Raw genomic sequence first — 20647 nt, forward strand, 5'->3', positions numbered from 1 at the left:
TCAATGAAAACATGTTATTCACGATTCTTGAACGTGCCTAAGAAATTCATACAGCGTTTACTTATGTTTACCTATTTATTATTAATCATATTCCGCTTTCAAGTTGTTTAAAAAAAAAGTCTTTGATCCAATTTTATTTATTTTTTTTTCATTTATGAATATTAACGTCAAGTTAATTTCAATCACACGATCTAATTGAATTCATACTGAGTTTGTATTTGGTAGGGATGAGATACGAAGCAGAAACGTGTTTGCTTTCTAATAAAGATGTTAATGCAAATAAAACGTATGTTTGAAATATTAGTGAAAGCTGCATTTTCTGTAACTCTATTACAAAAACTACCTGTATCGATCGGCGACATATAATACATATCGACATGAAGAAGATAATTGAATCAACTGGCTAATTGGTCGAGCATCATACATACTTAATTCCATACTTTGTTGTGTAATTGTTTCTGCATAGCTGAAGACATGCAAAAATTTTCGACCATCGTTTTTCATGAATGAAAAACATGAAATAAATTGAAAAATTTGCATGATTTCGCGAGTAATATTGTGCTTAATTAAAATGAATAACAAGGTAGAAGGTATTCTATAAATCTATAGAAATATATCTTCTTCATATTACTAATATTTTGTGATTTAGAATCTGCATATTCAACGATAATTATAATGCGAATACTAGATAACACATGAAAATTGAAGCAAATAATTGTTAAAAAGAAATATTATAGATGAATAATGGAAATGCATATGTTTGAGTTGGATAATGCGAGTAATTCACTCAACCATGTGATTACGAACCTGGTTACATTAGACTGAATAGTCATTCTCGGTATCAAAACAACATCATTGTTTCCTATCAAATCCGTGTCCAGGACAAAAGAACTATTACCTACGTCTGCTCGACCAGTCGCTAGATATCAGATCTTTCGAAGCTCCTAGTGTGTTTTTATAACAGAAACACGAACCCCATTCTTAGGTTTTCAGTAGAACAGAACATAATATGTCTATGATATAACTAGAATTAATTTACTCGGTAGCAATGCTTCTCAAAACATACTTCACAGTATAGGCAAACGCGGCAAAACCTACGATAACAATGAGGTTAGTGAGGGCACTATGAAGCGGACTCTGTTCTCTCTGAAACTGATCTCTAATTAACGAAGATACTTCAGATGCTGTCGACTGATGCCTTGCTTGCTTTTCCAGTTCCTTGCGGTGCTCCAACTCTGCTTTTATAGCCTATCGAGTGAAATCATTGCATCTATGTATCTAGTTTGCTGCATAATGAGTAAATGAATCTTAAAAATTCATTATACAAAGAGGTTATCGACTTACCGATACCGTGTCTGGGAATAATTCACAAAATGTACTATCCTTGAGGTTGTACTCAAGGCTCTGCGATGCCAACAGCCTTTTTTCATAATCTGGTGTCTCTATGCTGCCCAGTGTCGGGCTCTTTTCAATCTGTGCGAAAACAATATCCATATTTCAACAGTTTTCCAATATCTCAAAACTTTTAATACATTGTAAATATTTGAAATTTTGACTGAAACCAGCAACATGTGAACAATAAGTAGAATATGAATTTTTCCATTTGTTTTAAGTATTGCAACAGTTTTTGAAACAATATTGGCGAAAACCTTAAAAAAAATATGCAATTTCAATGTGAAGTACTAGCACATGGAAAATGTACTTTACTGAAGCCTTCTTACCATGAAGCTAAGGAGACCGGTGAGAATGGTGGAAACACTCCATGCCGGGTTCCAAGTGTCTGGATGAAAATCGGATATGGATAGACAAAGCCGTGTGTTTACTTTGAATCTGCCGTTTGGCGTGGTCATGTATATGCTAGGTGGTTTGAAAGGAAACTCCCGTGGAAATACGAGCTTTCCGTGATAAAATCCACCCTCGTAAGGTGTACTTTCCGGACCGTTGACAACATAATGCCTGTAAGTATAAAAATAAATAAACAAATCAATTGTCTCGTCGTAGGCTTGCAGCCTGATTCAATGCTATACGTCGACTGACATCAATATTGTGCAAATGGATGAATTGTCAATCTTTTACGCACGCGAAGGATCAAAATAATGTTATCTTTATTACCATTCTAATATATTCGAAGGTACGGGTTCAGCTACGACGTACGGCACCGGGTCCTTTTTCAGTCTCAAATAGTCTTGCTTTAATCTAGCAGTGGCAGTGTTTGGCTTTCTATTCATTATTACCATATATATATAAACTAGGCTGGGTTGATCGGTACTATTGGTAATGGAAACTTCACTGTTTTCACACTTGTATTCACGAATGAGTATTAATTATTTCTCACATCAGGCTCAACTGTTTTTCGTGAGACACATTACCGCGATACAATTAATTACATGTATACGTATAACGTGATAACCTATTTTCGTAGAGGAGTCAGACGTCAGTTTTGACGATGAAAAAAAAAAATGATAAAAAAAAAAAAAAAAAACCACGTCAACGTTGTAAAGGTTAACTGGAATTTGAGCGTTGGGAAAATACGACTTCACGGTACACTCGCAGAGTTTTTATAATACCTGGCTAAATACGGGGCGAATATTATTGCGATTGTTAGAAATCAGGAGTCACAACGAATGAAAAAATATCCTTCGACTTTGACAACCAACAATTTTCACGGCACACAAACATATGATGGAAGACCCGTATACCGGAAGTGAAACAATCCAGCATCCTGCGTAGTTGACTTGTGCGCTTTACGCATGACCATTATATTCCAAGTATCGCTCATTGTCAGGCGCACTTTCGTCATTCGAATCGTAAATACGGATCAATTCAGACTGAGAGAAGTTGGTTGACTGGAATTATTTTTCTTTATGCGTGTCCTCGCACTTCGCCAAATGTATCATCAGTAGACTGAACAGATTTTACAACCCAAGTTTACCTTTATAACGCTACAATCGCGGATGTACTTGCGAACTAGGAAGTATGATAAGTATCTATGCTATGACAGAAAAATTAATTATACTTATACCGTTATATTAGCGTTGTTGGCGATACGATTTTTTTGTCGCATTCAGCTTCACTAGGTACCTTATCCGAAAGAAGGAAAAACCCACGAGTAGTATACGTCCTGTTTCCTGGGTTTTTTCTCCACTTCTTCGTTTTGTTCAATGCTCAGTCAACGAAACAAGTAGCACGAACAAATTTCATATTTTCCCGCGCTTTTGCGGATTTCGAGTCTGCGCAAAATGGAGGCTGATTTCACCCAATCGGGTCCGAAAGGCAGGTTCATCCATGGGTATGATAATTGCAAATGGTGAACTTTGAACTGGCGACAAAAGACGTGTTCGAATTCTTTTAAAAATAATTAGAGTGTTCCAGGACTCTTGATAATTGCGCGATCAAAATTTTCCAGTTAAAACTCTTCGCGCCTGGGTTAGGGTCCGCCCGGGCTCTCTCAGCCCACGAGTGCGGAGAAATGTCGTTACGAACGGTAGCGCAACGTCTCCTGCAAAATGGTCGTGTCCTTCTCCGTTCAGTACGCAATCCACAATATTACACGCAAGGCAACAAAATACACGTTGTGGAAGTAGGTAAGGGCCTGTTGTCATCTTCTACCCGTGACTATCATACTCAAATCGACTAGACACATCAATCTCATTAGTCCGGTACCAATTCGCTGGCAATCGTCACAAATAACCATGTCACTATCATTAGGTTATCCCTTGCAACGTAACGGCGTATTATAGGTATGTCGTACTTGGAATGTATATGTAAATACTGCATTCATTTTGAACGTCATTTCCAATCTCAGAGCTGGTACGAATCGTTGTTTTCATTGTCTTTTTTTTTTTTTTTAGTAAAATCACTCGAGGCACCTTCATTGTTGCGATTATACGCACTTCCAAGTTTTGTACAAATTTATATACTCAGCATTTTACATGTGATTATATACGTTTAACGCGACTGGTGCTCATAATAATGTTAGATTTTACTCCCGCTTCAATTCAGTGTAGAGTGTATTCTCATTGTTTTATTCCATACTTTCGACTTGAAACATCATTTTATGCGAGAGAGTAGGAATAAATTACTTTCATGTTGAGAACAACACAAAGAATTACAGAATCAAAAGCAAACATTCTTGTTTACTATCATACTTATGGGACAATTTTTAATTCAATTCAGATTTTTATGTATCAATTAGTTAGTTGATTGATTACTAATGAACAAGAATTCTTGACTCATAATTAATTTCTTCTTCAACTATAATCTAATAAATATTTCAACGCCATAAAATAAAAATAAAATTTCTTGCCAAACTATGACTAGTGTATTTTGAAATTCTTGATTCAGGTAAGACCCAGGGCCAGCTGCCTACGGGTGGTAATGTCTCTGCTGCAGGGAGACACCTCGGATTCCTGGGACTCCATGCTCGGCGGATATTTGTTGACAATGTTTTGAAGCGAGTGACCAATAGTCTCGCCGGAGATTTACGACGTCGTGCAGCAAAACGTTTATTATTTGGAGATTCAAGACCATTCTTTGCTCTGGTTGGTGTATCGCTGGCATCTGGTACTGGAATACTTACCAAAGATGACGAGCTGGAAGGCGTTTGCTGGGAAATCAGAGTATGCATACTTCCAGATATTTTTTTGGAACATAAAAATTACATGCTCTTACAAACAAATTTCATTTTTTGCAACACAACTTCTATGAAATTCATATTTTATCATGTCCTTCAAAGGAAAAAATAAACCATTAACTAAAGCTTCATTAGACATGGTGATGTCATCTACAAATGGCTCTTATTCAAATGTCAGCTTATTTGTTATTATTATTCAGACTTTATGTTGTTTATAAATATATCATTTTTCCAAGTTCAAACTTAGCTGGCATTTATAATTATTTTGTAAATGGGATTTTAGATAGTCACATGTGAGTTGAATGTTATTTCAACACACTTGTTTTTGTAAAATTTAACTGTAATGAACGATTGTGAAAATTTTCTAGCCACGAAAAGGAAGGCTAAACCGTCTGAAAATCGTCTATAGACTGTAATAAATTTAACATGTTATGTAATCAACTGTTACCTCATTCATAGGAGGCTGTGTCTAAGGTACAATGGAACACTCCAAAAAACGACCAGAATTACGAAGCAACAACGATTGAAGACAAGCCAGTTGATTTAAAGGATTTTGTAATTGGACCAGCAATAGCCAAAGGATGCTCAGCAGTCGTGTATGCCACTCGTCCGATTGACCCCGAAGAAAAACAGGATTCTCAAATTACTGTTGATACGAGTAATAAGGATCTGTCCAGCTTTCCGTTAGCTATTAAAATGATGTTCAACTATGACGCAGAGTCTAATGCAACAGCTATTTTGAGAGCTATGTACAGAGAGACTGTACCAGCTAGAAAGCATTGTCAGAATGAAGAACTGGCTTTGTGGGAACAGAAAATGGCTGACAACAAAAGAATTCTTTCTCCACATCCGAACATCGTTGCTATGTATTGCGTTTTTGCCGATAGAGTTCCTGATTTACCGGGATCATCGAAAATGTATCCTGACGCTCTTCCACCTAGGATTAACCCGAACGGCTCTGGAAGGAATATGAGCCTCTTTTTGCTGATGAAAAGGTACTTGACAGTATAATCTGGGAGCTTCAAATTCCCGGAATTTTGCAGATTCTGAAAAATTGGATCAAATTTATTGGTATTTTCTAAAATTATAAACAAGAGAAACACTTGGGAAAGGTATACCTAGAATCATGTGTGTCATGTTACATGTTATGTTACAACGAAATGAGATATCAATATAGTGTATCGATTTCCAATGACAATACGGGTATTGTATTTCAGGTATGATGTTAGCTTGAAACAATATATGGTGGGCAGAGAATTAATCGTTCGAAAATCGATATTGTTGTTAGCACAACTATTGGAAGGGATTGTTCACATGTGCTCAGCAGGTATTGCACACAGGTAAGGGAGTCAGTGTTGGATTACGTTTTTCACTTGGTGCAGACGAATATTTCTTATATCATGCACCGTGGTTATTATACCAATGGATGACTTAATATTTGTTCATTAAAAAAGAATTAACGTGAATTCTTCATGCTGCTTTTAATTTACGTTTTTAACAACTGATAAAAATGTGGTATTTTTGGTTACACGTAATGTATGTTTATTAATACAGTGAAATTTTTTAATACAGGGATCTCAAAAGTGACAATATTCTTCTGGACCTTTCAGAAGAACGTGATAATTGCCCGTCGTTGGTAATAACTGATTTTGGATGCTGCTTGGCAGACAAAACTCATGGTCTCTACCTGCCATATAGTTCTCACGATATTGACAAAGGAGGAAACAGTGCACTGATGGCTCCAGAAATCGTTAATGCTGAACCCGGACCATTCACTAGCTTGAATTACACAAAAGCTGATCTGTGGGCTGCAGGGGCTATTGCATACGAAATATTTGGTCAGAAGAATCCATTTTATGGGGAAAAAGGGCAAAAACCACTACTGATGAACCACAGCTATATAGAATCGGAATTACCGCCACTTCCAGAAGCAATACCACCTGTTATTGTAGCATTGATTAAGAATATGCTTAACAGAAGCATGTACAAGGTATTTATTTTGTTAAGGAAAGGAAGTGTTTTCAAAAATTCATCAAAACTAATATCACTTCTATTTCCGTTACAGAGGAATAATCCCGATATGGCGGCAACCATTATACAAGTCTTTCTCTGGGCACCAAGCATTTGGTTAAACAGCGACAGTAAATTACCGTCAAGCAACGAGGTGATAGTTGTTCTACTTTTTGAGCTTTAAATTTCACGCGTTGATGTACTGTCATTTTTATTATTATTATTTTTGTGTTCAAGATTCTTCAATGGCTTCTGTGTCTCACGACCAAAGTTCTTTGCGAGGGTCGAAAGATCACTGATTCTACGCCAAATCAACTTTCTCAGAAATTGAACGCAGATCTCATTTCCAATCGTGAATATACTCAGCAAATATCTACCCGATCATGTGGACGTCGCACAATGCCCGAGTATCAATTGATAGCCAGCTTTTTAAGTAGAGTTTCGCTGATAAATGTAAGAGATGCGTTGAAGTGGATTCATAACCACACTTAAACTCTAGTATTATTGGAAGGAAACAAGAGATGATTCTTAGAGTATTGTATACTGATGCATTGATAAAACATGATATGCTGGTAGAGATCAGTTTATGTGCTTTATCTCTTAAACTTTGATAAATTTTATTTATTTGTTCAATAGTCTTCAAAACTTTACAAAAATGTTGGTTCGGGAATCATATTACTATTGGGTATAACCAACATGGTTACACGCTATTACAATACAAGGCAATCCTTACATTGAGAAAAAATGTCGAAAACGAATTTCTACGTTACTTCCAAGACACGTATGCCTATTCATCTTACTGTACATAAATTTTCTGATTTAAGGAAGAATATTTTTTCTTCTCTTCTGTAACTGCGCGAAGCACAAAAAATGGTACTGCAGAATAATGTTATGTCAGTCTCTTCTTTTTGGTGAAAGTGCCTTTGAAAAGGATGTACAGATATTATCAGCTTTATTTTTGAACTTATTACGTTGTTTTTCAAATTTTATTCTACTTATATCATTGTTAATCCACAACAAGTATTTTGAATACGTGAAAGAAATAAGGTTCCTTGAATAAACAATTTGTCGTATTATAAAATTGAGCACTGTGAATTTTGCCGTACCAGCAAATATCGATGAAAGTCGCAAGATACTGCGAAACTACTCGTACTTTGCGATACACTTGATTGTATCGAGATAAGTAAGAGCCTGTTGAAATATTGAGTTCCTCATGATGAATTACATAACATTATTTATTGCAGCTTGGTTAAATATCTCATAGAAATACTAGTCGAATATTGATAAAGAGTATATTTCTCTAAATTATCGTGTACTAAAATCTAGCTTTAGGGGAAATTATGTTGAATTGGCTGTTATTATTTCATTGTATTTGTGAAAACTTGTATATGAGATGTAAATATCGATTTGAAGTTGAACTAGAATCCAAATAGAGAATACAAATATACGTGGAAAGTGCTCTTAAGTATCTATCTCATAACTATTGTACAGATTATATAACAGTGCTAACAATACATACATAAAATGGTTATATAATTTGGAACTGTAGAAAACTATCCTGAAGAATATCCTGCATATTTGCATCTCGTGTTTATTGGTTCTAACAATCATTTTTTTTTCTTTTTTATATCTAATGGATGAACTGGCTTTCCACATCTCTGCATTGCAAATTTCATGTCTTCAATGTTTAAACCCTTTGTTTGAGCCAAATCTTCCAAGTATATGAGGTATTCTTCAAAACTGATGGCACGTTTGTGAAATTTAAAAAAACACAATCCAGTGTCAGTCGTTGTGACTTTATGCATATCAAGAATTTTAGCTGACGCCAGCCATTTATCGCTTTGCGAAAGTGGCAGCAACTTCACGCCTGTCGAATTGGAAAGTGGATCCATTCGACAGTATGCTGAAAAAGTGTCATAAGCTTTTATCACCACAAAACTGTGCGTGAAAGCAACTGTAATTTAGAGGTAATATGAAAGGAAAAGTCAATATTGATTGAATTACCTGCGAACATGACATCCAAAGGCACTTCTTCCACTTCCTCAGTTATTCTTAGTTCTTGCATTCTTTTTTCCACACTGAAATTTATATTTTTCAGTGTATATCAAATAATGATATGTGTCTTACGAACCATAAATAGCATCGCTTGAAGTATGGATCAAATAAAGTTTCATCCATTAATATGACAAAGATACTTCATGGAACAATAACAAAACATTAAAGTCTAAAATTGTTTCTTTTCTGTTTAACTACACTGGGAGTGACAGTATGTCAGATAAACCATTAACTTGCGAAGAAAAGAATTACTAATCATAATGTCGGAACATGTAACGTTTGATGTATATCGTAACATGATAATAAGCACCCCACCTTCGAAAATTTCTCGCGTTATCAATGTGGGCTCGTGTGAGGAGAGAGAAATCGTATCCGAAAACAGCGCAGAGATAACGAATCAATGCACCGACGATGCAATTTGTGCAAATTGTCCCGGTTGTGCAAAAAGCGATTTTACTATCCCTTGGAAACATGAGCATTCTCCTTATTTTTATAATGACCGCAATTATGCGATATTACCGGATATCCCGAAACGTTTCAAGGATATGAAAGGAGAAATAATAATGAACAGTCTATTTTTCTCATGCTTTTGTGAAAAATGGTATAACGGTACACGGAGATTGATCTTGCGGGGGGCTGATTTGGTTCCAAGAATTGGGTGACTATATAGTGAATGTTAATTAATATTGCTCAAAACCTTGAAAGTTTTGATTCGTCAGTTAATTCAGGGACTACTTGACGTTAGAAAACTTACACAGAATCAAATCAAATTTAGGAGACGCTTTCAAGATTGGGATGTGCCATATCTAATGGTATTTTTACGTGCCAATACAGATGTCGTTTCTCTTAATTTAGCATACAACAACATTCACTGTGCTGGCTTTATCAACCTGGTCGATTACATTATTGTAAATATAAAATTGACCCATAACTTGATAGGAAGTAAAATAAAAAACACATATTCAATTCTGAAATATGTAGGCATATAAGCACATACTGGGACTTAATGTGCAAAATAACAATATCGCTGCACCAGGTATCAACCATTTATGTCAGGATGGTGATAGGGTTCCACTGAAAACTCTTAGACTTAATGGGAACAAGTTTGGAGTTGAGGTAATAGTATTAGAATGCAAATTACGCAAGGTTTTAAATTTGTAGAAAATTTTTTATCTCGTGGAATGTTTTCAGAGTGCAAAAAAAGTAGGTTTGATGCTACTGAAGAATTCCTGCTTGAGATATTTAGATGTGGCTGAAGTTGATCAGACCGCTTCGAGTCTGGTTTACTTTACAACTGTTATGAGATGGGACCAGGAAGAATGCAACAAGACGTTAAAAATATTAGATCTTAGCAGACCAAACCCTGGTTATATGTATATTTTTGATAGTACTCACTTTGCCAGCGTTATCGGTCGCATGTTGCGGGTAACACATTAAATTATACCGCAAAATTAATTTTCGTAAAAACGTGATGTGTGGAGTGCAATTTCAGTTTCAACTCATTATATAACACGAAGTAGTTCATACGATTGATGCTATTGATTTGATCAGTGTGTAAAGCTCCACAAATAACTGGTATTAATATTCATTGGGTCCTCATGAAAATCAATGCAAAGAATCTTTAATGCAGAACTCCTGTGACATATATTGAGATATATCACATCATAGTTATATTATTGTACCCTCGATCATATCGATCTCAATTTTTGAATATCCAGTTCAATAGGTGTTTAGTGGAGTTGCATTTACAAAAATACAATTTCTCCTGCCATGACATCGAGATAATGTTAGAGGACTTAAAATACAACGAAACATTGCAATTGCTTGACTTGTGCAACAATAATATAGGAGATCACGGAATGGAGCATCTTGGAAACTGGTTGAAAATGAAACCATCGCTCAGTGGTTTGTGGCTTGCTCACAACATCATCACTAGTCAAGGAGCTAGGTAACTGCTTTCCTTGTCAATCCAGGAATAAATTGAATCAATACTTTTGAGTATTAATTTGTTGCTTTCATTTTAATTAATCTCATTCAGGGCTCTAAGTGTTGGCATGCCATTTTCAAAAATCAGAATGCTGGACCTTTCGTACAACAGAATAACAGATGACGGTGCAGTGGACATACTCGGCTCCATAAAAAAGAGTACGCGTTTGTGGTATCTGAGAATCTTTGGTAACTCTTTGGGACATTGTACTGCCAAGGTGAATCCCAGATGTGAGATTCAACTGCAAGTTGTCTCCTGTGGATGAGGTAAAATCAAATTTATGTTGATCATAATTTCAGATTGTAGAACGAATGCTCGTATCTGGTGTACTAGTGCAAGAGAACATCGATGTTCAGCCTTACAGGGTTGATCATGAATCGTATCTCGCTCATTATCCAAGTGATCATTACAAACAACGCTATTATGATGTTCCATGTTATTCTCATCCACAACCGCTGCAGATACCCTATGTTAAGAACAAATTCTCCGGGAAAGCTGTGCCAAAAGTTCACTTTAAATACGTCGATCCTGTCCCCATCGAAGACAGAAAATATCCAGTACTTGTTGATCAAAATAATTTTTATATTTTATTCATTCTGTCATTGTGCTGCCCATGACGTTCATTAGCGCATGTTTCGAGCAGCAGTGACTTCTTTTTGAAGTTACCAAAATTTATCGTGGGATGATATAATACTGATCAATTCAATAGAAGTTGATAGAACGTATTCAAACAGATAAATAAAACTCACGCACTTGATTGCGTGTGTTGCGAATGTGGAAACAACCAAGTGATGGATTCTTTGGCCTCGTCCACTGTGGATATCGTTCCTGAAACTTGTACATGCAATGTGTGTAAATATGAAGTTGATTTGAGAAAACCGAGCACATTTCAGTCGGACGTAACTATATTTCCGAGACCGTCTTGTTCATGCCATCACGATGATTGCGCATGTTGTTATTGCCTGCCATGCAAAGGTACCATTGTGGCCCAAAAACTATTCAAGACCACGCATGTTGAATTTGTGCATTCTCATAGGCAAAAACGAAGATCTGCCAATGTCCGAGCGTGATGAACATCCGATTACCTGCAACTGTTGTAAATGTGGCGCACAAGAAGTGGAATATGCTTCATCATCAATTTCAACTAAATCAAATGAGCTGCATGACTATCCGGATGGGATTGACCAATTGCAAAAGATTGCCTTGATCTTAGAGCGAGTTGACAGCGAAATGCAAGAGTATATACTCAGGTGGATCAACATAAGCGAAGATACTCTTAATTCAGACCTAGCGGCATTAGGTAAGTACACTTCACTGGTCATGTCACCCAAACGTATTGAAGTGCGCTTAAAAACGTATCCTGAAGAATCATAGAAAATAAAACGACTAATTGTCATTAAGTTCAATGTCTTGCCACAGATGTTAAGAGGGGAGAGATACATGAAGAAGAAGCATCGGTATGTGGTCCTCAAAGTCTGGTATCAAAATCAATGCGAACATCAACCTTTGAAACAATGTGTTCTGGAAACTATGAAGATTCGTGTTGCAATGACCGGAAATTGTGCGATGACTAAATACTCGGTGAATACTATATTTATTAAAATTTATTTTCTTACATATTTTAATGATATTTTGCCTATTATTTCTTGAGTACTTAAATTTTATAAAACTTATATAGTATGTAACGTAGCATTATTTTTCTGGATTTAATTGATCGGATTGCACCTGACAATGAGACGACTTAACGTTTGTCAAAGTCGCCCTTTTGCACTGTAGGTTCGTTATTTTCTCACAATTAGTCACAAAGTCAAATGCACTTTCATAGTCTAAAACGATATCTTTCAATTCTTGTAACTGGAAAATTGCCTCCTTATGCACTTTGGTCGACTGTCGCTTGTATCTCAATGCCGTGATCATTTTGTCAAGAACATAATGCAGCCATAAAATATTTGTGTAAGGTTCAAACTTTTGCCAATCATTTCTGGAACATTGTAAAATGTGTTTTATTCTAAGATTACCATGAAAAACCATTGGGAGATTTAAAACAAATTTGTATGTGTAAACATTTACCCAATCTTGTCTTGCATCATTCTGTATATTTCAAACTGGTATTCTCCCTGTGCTGTAAATAGGGCAGGATCCAAAGCTAAATCATTGAATATACAACAGCCTTCATAAGACATTCTCGATAGCGTGAAATCTATAATTGCGACCTGAAAGATAACAGACATTTCATCCATGTAGGACCTCATTGAGGTAATTTCATTATTGATAAATTACTGTTTTATGTTATCTCAAGTCCAAATACAATTCGGTGATCACTGTAAAATTTTATCGTATAGTAAGTTGTACTGCATTACCTGCATTCCTCTAGTGGGGTACGTATAAACTTTGTCATTGAGTTTGTAGGCGACTCGTGAGTCTTTGGTATGTGATATCAAAATATTACCCCAATGTAGATCTCTGTGTTCAAATTCCAGAGATTGTTCAGCAACTGCCAATGCCAATGCTGCCTGTGAACAAGTGATAATTTTGTATTTTTACTATGTATATAAGAAATTAGCACAGTTAAAAATTTCAAGTGACTATTACAGATTATCCACTGAGATACCTGTACAAATAATGCGTGGGACTCGACAGCTGATTGAAATACGAAAGCTTCAAGGTCCTGACCACCATGACCAAGCTCTAATACTATGTACAATTGATTTTCATCAAACATCAAAGGACAATCGTTATCCGATCCTTTGTCATCGTCGTAGGCTTTCCACAGTTCTATCAACTTCTCGGGATACTTTCCAATGATACATCTTATATTTTTTACCTCCACAAATCCATCGGTTTGATAGCTCTCGCCGTTCCTCAGATTGTGCAGTTCTCTGAAAATGGGTTTTATCAGTCAGAAGGGTATAAAGTTTCTAGCATGATGTCCGCATTTATCAGTGTTAGGTAAAACACTGTATAGTCACCGTGTAGTCTGACAAACTGTTTAAAAAAATTTGGTATGTGTCATCAATTATAAAATGTGAACTCAATTATCAATGATAGTGACACTTACTTTGCAATTACTATTTCTGACAAGATTTCATCAAATTTCTTCTGTCGTTCACCATTTACGAGTGCATTCCCCTCAATTGGAATTATTTTGATGACAGATTTTTTTTTGTTATGCTCGTAAAGAAATACTTCTCCATAGACACCTTCGCCAATTTTTCGACACCTCTTCATGTACCTGTTATTCAAATTTGTTGAGAAATGAAAATATTAAGATTAAAACTTACTCAAATTCTTGAAGGATATTGTTTCGAACAAACCAAGTTACTCACTCTTCAGGGAAAGATTCAGTGAAAGGCAAATAATCCGTTTGGCAGCATCTTTGTAAAACGACATCTCTTGCGGTTATAAGATTTTCATTTTCAATTGTTTCGATTTCCACAGTTTCGCATTGCACATTAGAAACCAGAGTCTTTCTGTCGGCTGTGTAAATTCATAAACTTAATGTAAATTTCTGGGTGAAAAAAAGTAAATACTATACGCTAATTTAAAAATAATATTTAGTATAAAAAAGTGAGCCTTACGATTGAAATTTGATCTTTGAGACAGTGTTTTTCTACTCTTACTAGCAGATATGCCATAAGCTTCAAGAAACGATGTATCTTCAATGTGACTCAGCCTCTTGTTTTCAGGGACTACTCGGATTGACATTCGACGAGTGAACCTGCTGGGACTAGCAGATCCAGTACTTTGTGCTTCCGCACATGTTGTTCTATCTGGTATCGAAGTGCAATCAAGCACCTTTGAGCGCTGTTCCGTTTCTTTGTCATCCTCATTTTTTCCCAGACAACTTTGAATCAATCCTATTATACACAGTCAGACGATTTTTATTAGATATTTTGTCTTTATATCTTAAAAATAGATTGCATAAAATAAGTAATCTATAAGTCCTAAGTCTCTGACGCCCAATACGCAAAACCAACAGAAAATATTTACAAGTTATATCAAAATAATTTCAAGACTTTCGAATTGATCAAGACTCACCCATTTACTAGAAATTATATTTCAAAATTTTGCAAAATGATCCGAGTATTTTTCTCTTTCCATGTTTTTTTAAAAAAAGTAATACTGCGTTCCGTTCATCACGTCTGATACGTTGTGTGTAAAAATGTTTTAAAAAAGTCCAAAATTGTACAGCATAAAATAATAAAATTGTGATACTTATGGGTTAAGATTTTAAGTGATGGGACATTGTTTTTAAAAACAAAAAACATCTCCATTAACCGCTAGATAGTCAAAGAAGGCTTCTTTACATACTTACTCTCTTGTTGCATATCAAGAATTGCTTGCACGCTATTTTGCCATTTTTTCCCTTTTCCAATGCTCAGTATCTCTAAGTCCGATCTATCTTGGATACTATTAAGTATGGACAGAGAGCGAGTCCATTCCTTTCCTGGCTTTAAAAACACTGACTGTCTGCCTATTATTCCTGGTTCAGTCGCATCCAATTTGGTATTACCACGATCAGAGTCTGATACACGAGTCAGATTTGGTTTAAATATGGAGTTACTTCTCTTAGACTTTTGAGCTCGAGAATTTGAATTCTCGTTCTTATCGCAGGTACCTCTAGCATCTTCCATTTTCATGTTACTGGATTTATTAGAATCCCTCGTACTTGCTTGAAACATTTCGTCCGTTTCGCGAATCGCAGGAAGTCCTAAGCCCCAACTTTCCTTTTTGCTAGCAGCAACTTTTATAGGTTCTTTTAATTTTTCAATTAATACCAATGGCTGCAAGTTTTTTTTCAGATTTATATTCATTGGTTTTTTGAACAAGTCAATTGTTTTAGGTTCATCAGGAGATTGTGCTTCTGCCTCAGTCTTGTCATCCTCTCTTGAATCAGATGCATTCGTCAATAACATTTCATCCGTATCACGAATCGCAGAAAGTCCTACGCCCTGACTCTGCTCTTTGCTAGTGGCAACTTTTATAGGTTCCTTTAATTTTTCAATTAGTACCAATGGCTGCCAATTTATTTCCAGATTTACACCCATTTGTTTGACGAACACGTCAGTTGTTTTGGCTTCATAAGGAGACTGCGCCCCTTCTTTATTCTTGTCATCCTCTCTCGAATCAGATGCATTTATCGAAACCATACCAAATGACTCGTTCAATTTTGTGTTATCGGTAATCGGAACTGCAGCTGGTTCTTCATCATCTTGTGGTATATGTTCTATTTTAAGTTTTAACAAACATTTACGACGTTGCCGCGTGTTAATTCTACTAGATAATAATCTCAGTCTTTTGCTCAGAGCGATTTCGGTCAGATTCAAAGATGAACCGTCAGCATATTTCGATGCCTCGTTTGGTTCCTCAGTTGACACACCTTCGTTAAGTTGGGTTTCGTTTGAACTTGTCACATGTTCAAGAGAATTTGATATTTGATTACTCAATATACTCTCTTTGTGTGGTTTATATTCACTATCCGATATAGTACTCCATTCTGCGCTACTACAATCATCATTGCTAATAGATGACAACTGTGATTCAGACGACGAATCATTTCCCATATTTTTATTTGTATTGTTTGTCGTATGCTTACTATTATTACTGTCTGTTATGGTACTCCAAACCATATCACTAATGCTAGCATGTTTTTTGCAGCTTAGCAATGATTCAGATTCAATGTCATTGTTTGACCTTATGCTTAAAGAATTAAAATTCTTGGTAGAATCTACAATGCTTTGTGAAATCTCTCGATTCGCAGTAGTTATATTACTTGGACCCGTTTCATCATATACACCTGTATTATTTCTCTTGTCTTCATGAATTCTGGATTTATTTTCACAATTTTGCAATGAAAATTCGCTATTTTCAATCTGAGATATGACTTTAAAATTATTTGAATCACTAATATCAGCTGACTTGTGATGTGTGGAGTTATTTGTGGCCAGTTTATTTGACACATTTACGACACAAATTTTTGCAGAAACATTTCCAAATGCATCGGGCGAATCGCGGAAAATGAAGCCGCCTATATTGCAAATAGTACTGGGTTTTGATGGACATTGCAATTCTGCAAATTTGACAGCACGTTCTGTTATCATTTCAATTTTCGGTACGCGATTTTCCAGATTTTCAGAATTATCTATGATTTCGTATTCTGGGTATAAATCCGAATAGCCATCAAATGAACCAGGATTAGAATGCATTTTGGGATCGTTAGAGTCATTGAAAAACTTCTTTTTCATTGTCATACTCAGTTTGAGCTGTCTTCCACTGCGTGTAGTTATAATACCAATGGGTGTCAGCTGTGCGTAAGTATCCTTAGATTTTCCCATAAATTCATTTGTATTTTCAGATATACCAGATCTAGTACTGCCGGTGCGTTTATTTCTATGACCTACGTCAAGTTTAGGATTCGAATTTTCAGAATCCAATTTCAGAATCTCCAGAGATTCTTGAATTCGGGAAGTCGGAGAAAGTATTTCTACTGATTTTGCACTGTACGAAGTATGTTCGTGACTCACAGAATTTTTAACAACTATGTTTTGAATATCATTTTGTTCCCAATACCGATTGCCTGGTTTCAACGAGTCATTTTCTTTATTTGAAATATTGAGTTTTCTTTTTGCTCTTTTACGGCGTGCATTTACTCTCTGTGCTGCTAAATCTTGTTCAGTAATTTTACTATAGCTAGGATTAGAATTCATAACTGAAAGTTCATTGGTGTGTTGTTGTGTTGGGAATTTTCCAATCCTCTGCCTCATATGACTACCCAGAGTAATAGGCGAAAGACCATTCATTGATTTGTCAATTCTTACATATGCACTTATAGGTGTGCTACACTTGAGATAGTACAACGAATGCTTTGTATCACATTGCTTTGAAGTGTCCATAAGTTTTTTGTTTTCACAATCAGTAATTTCTATTGTACAAGGTTTGACACCGTGAGACTGTGGTTCAATATTTGACGCAGTGTTTGAAATGCTAGTTTGAAAAAGATCCTCAGACGCATATGTGTTACAAGCTTCTGACGTCGTGGTGAATTGATTTTCACGCAACATCAGAACCTCTTTTTCTTTACAGCTGAGAGAACAAGGTTTAGGGAGAAAATCTTTTTTCATTCTGACATTATATTCAGATATTGTCGAACTGCAAGGTTGGTGACTGATATTCGAAATGTTGTTAGAATTATCCACTACATTTATATACTCTGGACTTCCACTTTTTTGTATTGAACGGGTTTGAATTTTCTTTTTGGCTTTCCGGTTTAAAATTCTATGGTACTTATTAGAATCTGAAGAGTCACTTTCACTTGATTCTGATGCTGAACGTCTTTGGAAGTTCTTAACTTGTATTGATTTCGAAGAATTTTTAACTACAGCCTTATTTTGCATCTCATATGAAACAGTACTGGTTAAAAGATTGTCCTTATTCTCGTCTATGCCTTGTGGTTTTTCAGCATCATCTTCCTTTAATCTATTGTCATTTGTTTCGAATTCAGGTAAGTCCCTTGGATCGTTTGGTAATGTGTCACAATAATTAAGGACCTTCAATTTTCTACAATCATCATAAATCCTATTCAAAAATTTTTTTTTAGGTTTACTTTTCACTTTGTTAAGCTTGGCATTGTAACTTTGACTGATATTGTTTTCGCTCAAAGATAAGTCTGAGATTGGTGTGATAGTACCCTTCATTCTCAAAAGATAACTGTTTTTTTGGTTGTGTTTGTTTCGTGCGGCCCGATTACGTGTCACTGGTTGCTGTACAAACCAATTTTCAGAGTTACTGAAAGTTGAGTCATTTGTATGAACTGCAAGTTTTACTTTAGTATTCGGCGTGTTGATACGAGATTTTGCAGGTACTTTTCTGTTCACGTTTCTTACTGTTCTGGACTTTTTTGTGCTTACATTAATCAAATCATGTTTCAATCGTCTTTTTACAACTACTTCGGTATCCTGATGCACTACACGAGATCGAATCAATTTACGTTTGGCTCGTTTACCGGCTCTAGACACTGCCGGATCATTTTTCAGCGACAATTCGTACACATTTTTATTCACATGTGATGACTCCTGCGGCGGTACGTCACTGCTGATGTTTACAATTGAATTATATGAAACGGGTGGCGTTGGGACTCTGGAATTGAAAGCATGAAACGTCGAACAAGTTTTTCCATGAGTAGAAGTGTTCATAGAACAGGTAACATAATTCATCGCTGATAATAAAAATTAACACTCACCTTGCGTTTTTGGCAATTTTGTCAAAAGTGGTTTCAAAGTAGCCAGAGCTGAGTTCGTCGATGTCCACATCGTCAAGACTAAGTGCAGGCTTACTTTTCCTCGTTTTAGTTAATGTTTTCTTATTGAAAAAATCAGGTTCTCGCGATGTTGTATGCGAATAACTAAACGACGATTGTGCACCTTTTTTCTTTTGATAAGTCCTCAACGGCGGCTTGCGGATCATCTTGATTGTTGTCTCACATGAAAAATAATACAATTTTTGTGTCCTCACTTATGAACTAAAGTTCAATTTTATAAACCGACTCTCAGAGGTTATGATTGACACTGCATTCCTTTGTTTACCCGCTTCTTTGATTTCGAATTTACAAAGCCTGAGAGCGCCCTCTAGCATGAAATAGGTTTTTGAAAGCAGCGTATCTCGGTAACCGAACCTTACTTACCATTACAAAGTAATAAATATGATAAAGCGTATTTACCATTCGCGTTACAGAAGCGGATTACTTTTATAGTGCGAAAATGAACGAAACAAACTCTCTCGATTGTCAAACTTGGCAAAGTATTATTTTTCATTAAATTCTATAATAACGATTTTAATTTATTTGAAAACTTTTATTCTGTCTAATATGCCTAGCCAAATGTTATCCGACTTTCGGGCATGAAACGCAGGTTTGATAATTATGACGATTTAGGCGCACACGAAAGAGCATTTTTCAGATAATTCGTATTTTTTATTGTGAATTTATGGTGGTACATATTGATTTTAAAACTGTCTGATTGCTTCCTGTTTTAAGAAGGGACAGCATCATAATTGTCATTCCAAGAGCCCTCAATTATTTTCCCAGGTAATGATTCATCACGTTATAAATTGAAAGCATATATTTTTTATTTGGTCTTCTTCAGGAAATGGTTTCACTACGTAATTCAAGGAACTATTCTTCTATTCTTTACTATTCTGGATAGTGTTCAGTAATAAATTTGTTATGTAGATATGAATACAAAGCACGTATTCTTCCAAGAAAGTTAATAAATAGCACATACACGTGCGTGGATGTATACAAACAGTATATCGGCATACTATACTATTATAGCTATATTTGAATATAATTAATTTTTATGCCCAATTCACCGGTAATAATGTTGTAACATTACATATTGCCTATTGTGGATCGGTAAATACTTATACCGAAAATGAAAAGTTGAATTGTGTACCATCCATACACGGCTCTGGGATTCACATGCAGCTTTCACTAAACCGTCGTAAAAAACCATGCAGGCATACCAATTTTAAATAAGTATGACTTGAAAATAAGTACGAATCATAAAATAATTGACCCACTATAAATAGATTTTCCAATGGTAAACGTATACGTAGTCTTATCCTAATAATTTATCATTTTATTCGTATATATAGCTTACAGGTCATATATAATTAAAGCGTCGATATCTATCTGAAATTAATGTAAATACATTTTTTTGTATAAAAATGATATTATCTAAACTTCGGTAAAATCTTACCCTCGTAAGTGTACCCATCTAATTACTAGTGATTTATTGTAATTGTTATATTTGGAGAGTATTCACATAATACGCCTTGTGTGCTTCTTCCACTTCTTCGTCTTTCTCCTCATGTCTATATTCCATGAGGGTAATTGTCTGTGCTTCGCATTACATTAAAAATTGCGATTCCTGAAAAATTGAACTCTTCGAACGGTATGAACGCAA

General features: G+C 35.6%; 4 protein-coding genes across 5 annotated transcripts; 2 read left to right on the plus strand and 2 right to left on the minus strand.

The window, feature by feature from the left end:
• Positions 1-930: 930 nt before the first annotated feature.
• Positions 931-2707, minus strand: LOC124216922 (ubiquitin-conjugating enzyme E2 J2). The gene is made up of 4 exons (XM_046622043.2): positions 2113-2707; positions 1722-1956; positions 1345-1473; positions 931-1248 (listed from the first exon to the last, which is right to left on the minus strand). The coding sequence occupies exons 1-4, from the start codon at positions 2235-2237 to the stop codon at positions 1036-1038; spliced, it is 702 nt and encodes a 233-aa protein (XP_046477999.1). The 5' UTR covers positions 2238-2707; the 3' UTR covers positions 931-1035.
• A 581-nt stretch (positions 2708-3288) lies between these two features.
• On the plus strand, positions 3289-8108 carry Pink1 (PTEN-induced putative kinase 1). 2 transcript variants are annotated; one of them, XM_046621997.2, is made up of 7 exons: positions 3289-3584; positions 4345-4619; positions 5093-5628; positions 5851-5973; positions 6206-6623; positions 6699-6797; positions 6881-8108. In XM_046621997.2, exons 1-7 carry the CDS (start codon positions 3470-3472, stop codon positions 7133-7135), a joined length of 1821 nt encoding a protein of 606 aa, XP_046477953.1. In that variant the 5' UTR covers positions 3289-3469; the 3' UTR covers positions 7136-8108. The 2 variants fall into 2 exon arrangements, with proteins under 2 accessions (XP_046477953.1, XP_046477954.1); XM_046621998.2 differs by lacking the exon at positions 5851-5973.
• A 2262-nt stretch (positions 8109-10370) lies between these two features.
• LOC124216930 (leucine-rich repeat-containing protein 34) lies at positions 10371-14474 on the plus strand. The gene is made up of 6 exons (XM_069135429.1): positions 10371-10646; positions 10737-10902; positions 10985-11660; positions 11722-11985; positions 12105-12266; positions 14372-14474. Exons 1-3 carry the CDS (start codon positions 10483-10485, stop codon positions 11300-11302), a joined length of 648 nt encoding a protein of 215 aa, XP_068991530.1. The 5' UTR covers positions 10371-10482; the 3' UTR covers positions 11303-11660; positions 11722-11985; positions 12105-12266; positions 14372-14474.
• On the minus strand, positions 12261-19301 carry Haspin (haspin). The gene is made up of 9 exons (XM_046621967.2): positions 18925-19301; positions 15001-18821; positions 14264-14542; positions 14012-14162; positions 13744-13917; positions 13297-13564; positions 13046-13198; positions 12756-12898; positions 12261-12666 (listed from the first exon to the last, which is right to left on the minus strand). Exons 1-9 carry the CDS (start codon positions 19146-19148, stop codon positions 12378-12380), a joined length of 5502 nt encoding a protein of 1833 aa, XP_046477923.1. The 5' UTR covers positions 19149-19301; the 3' UTR covers positions 12261-12377.
• Between the last annotated feature and the right edge of the window lie 1346 nt (positions 19302-20647).

The sequence above is a fragment of the Neodiprion pinetum genome, chromosome 4, assembly GCF_021155775.2.
Source record: "Neodiprion pinetum isolate iyNeoPine1 chromosome 4, iyNeoPine1.2, whole genome shotgun sequence".
In the NCBI taxonomy this organism is placed as follows: Eukaryota; Metazoa; Arthropoda; class Insecta; order Hymenoptera; family Diprionidae; genus Neodiprion; species Neodiprion pinetum.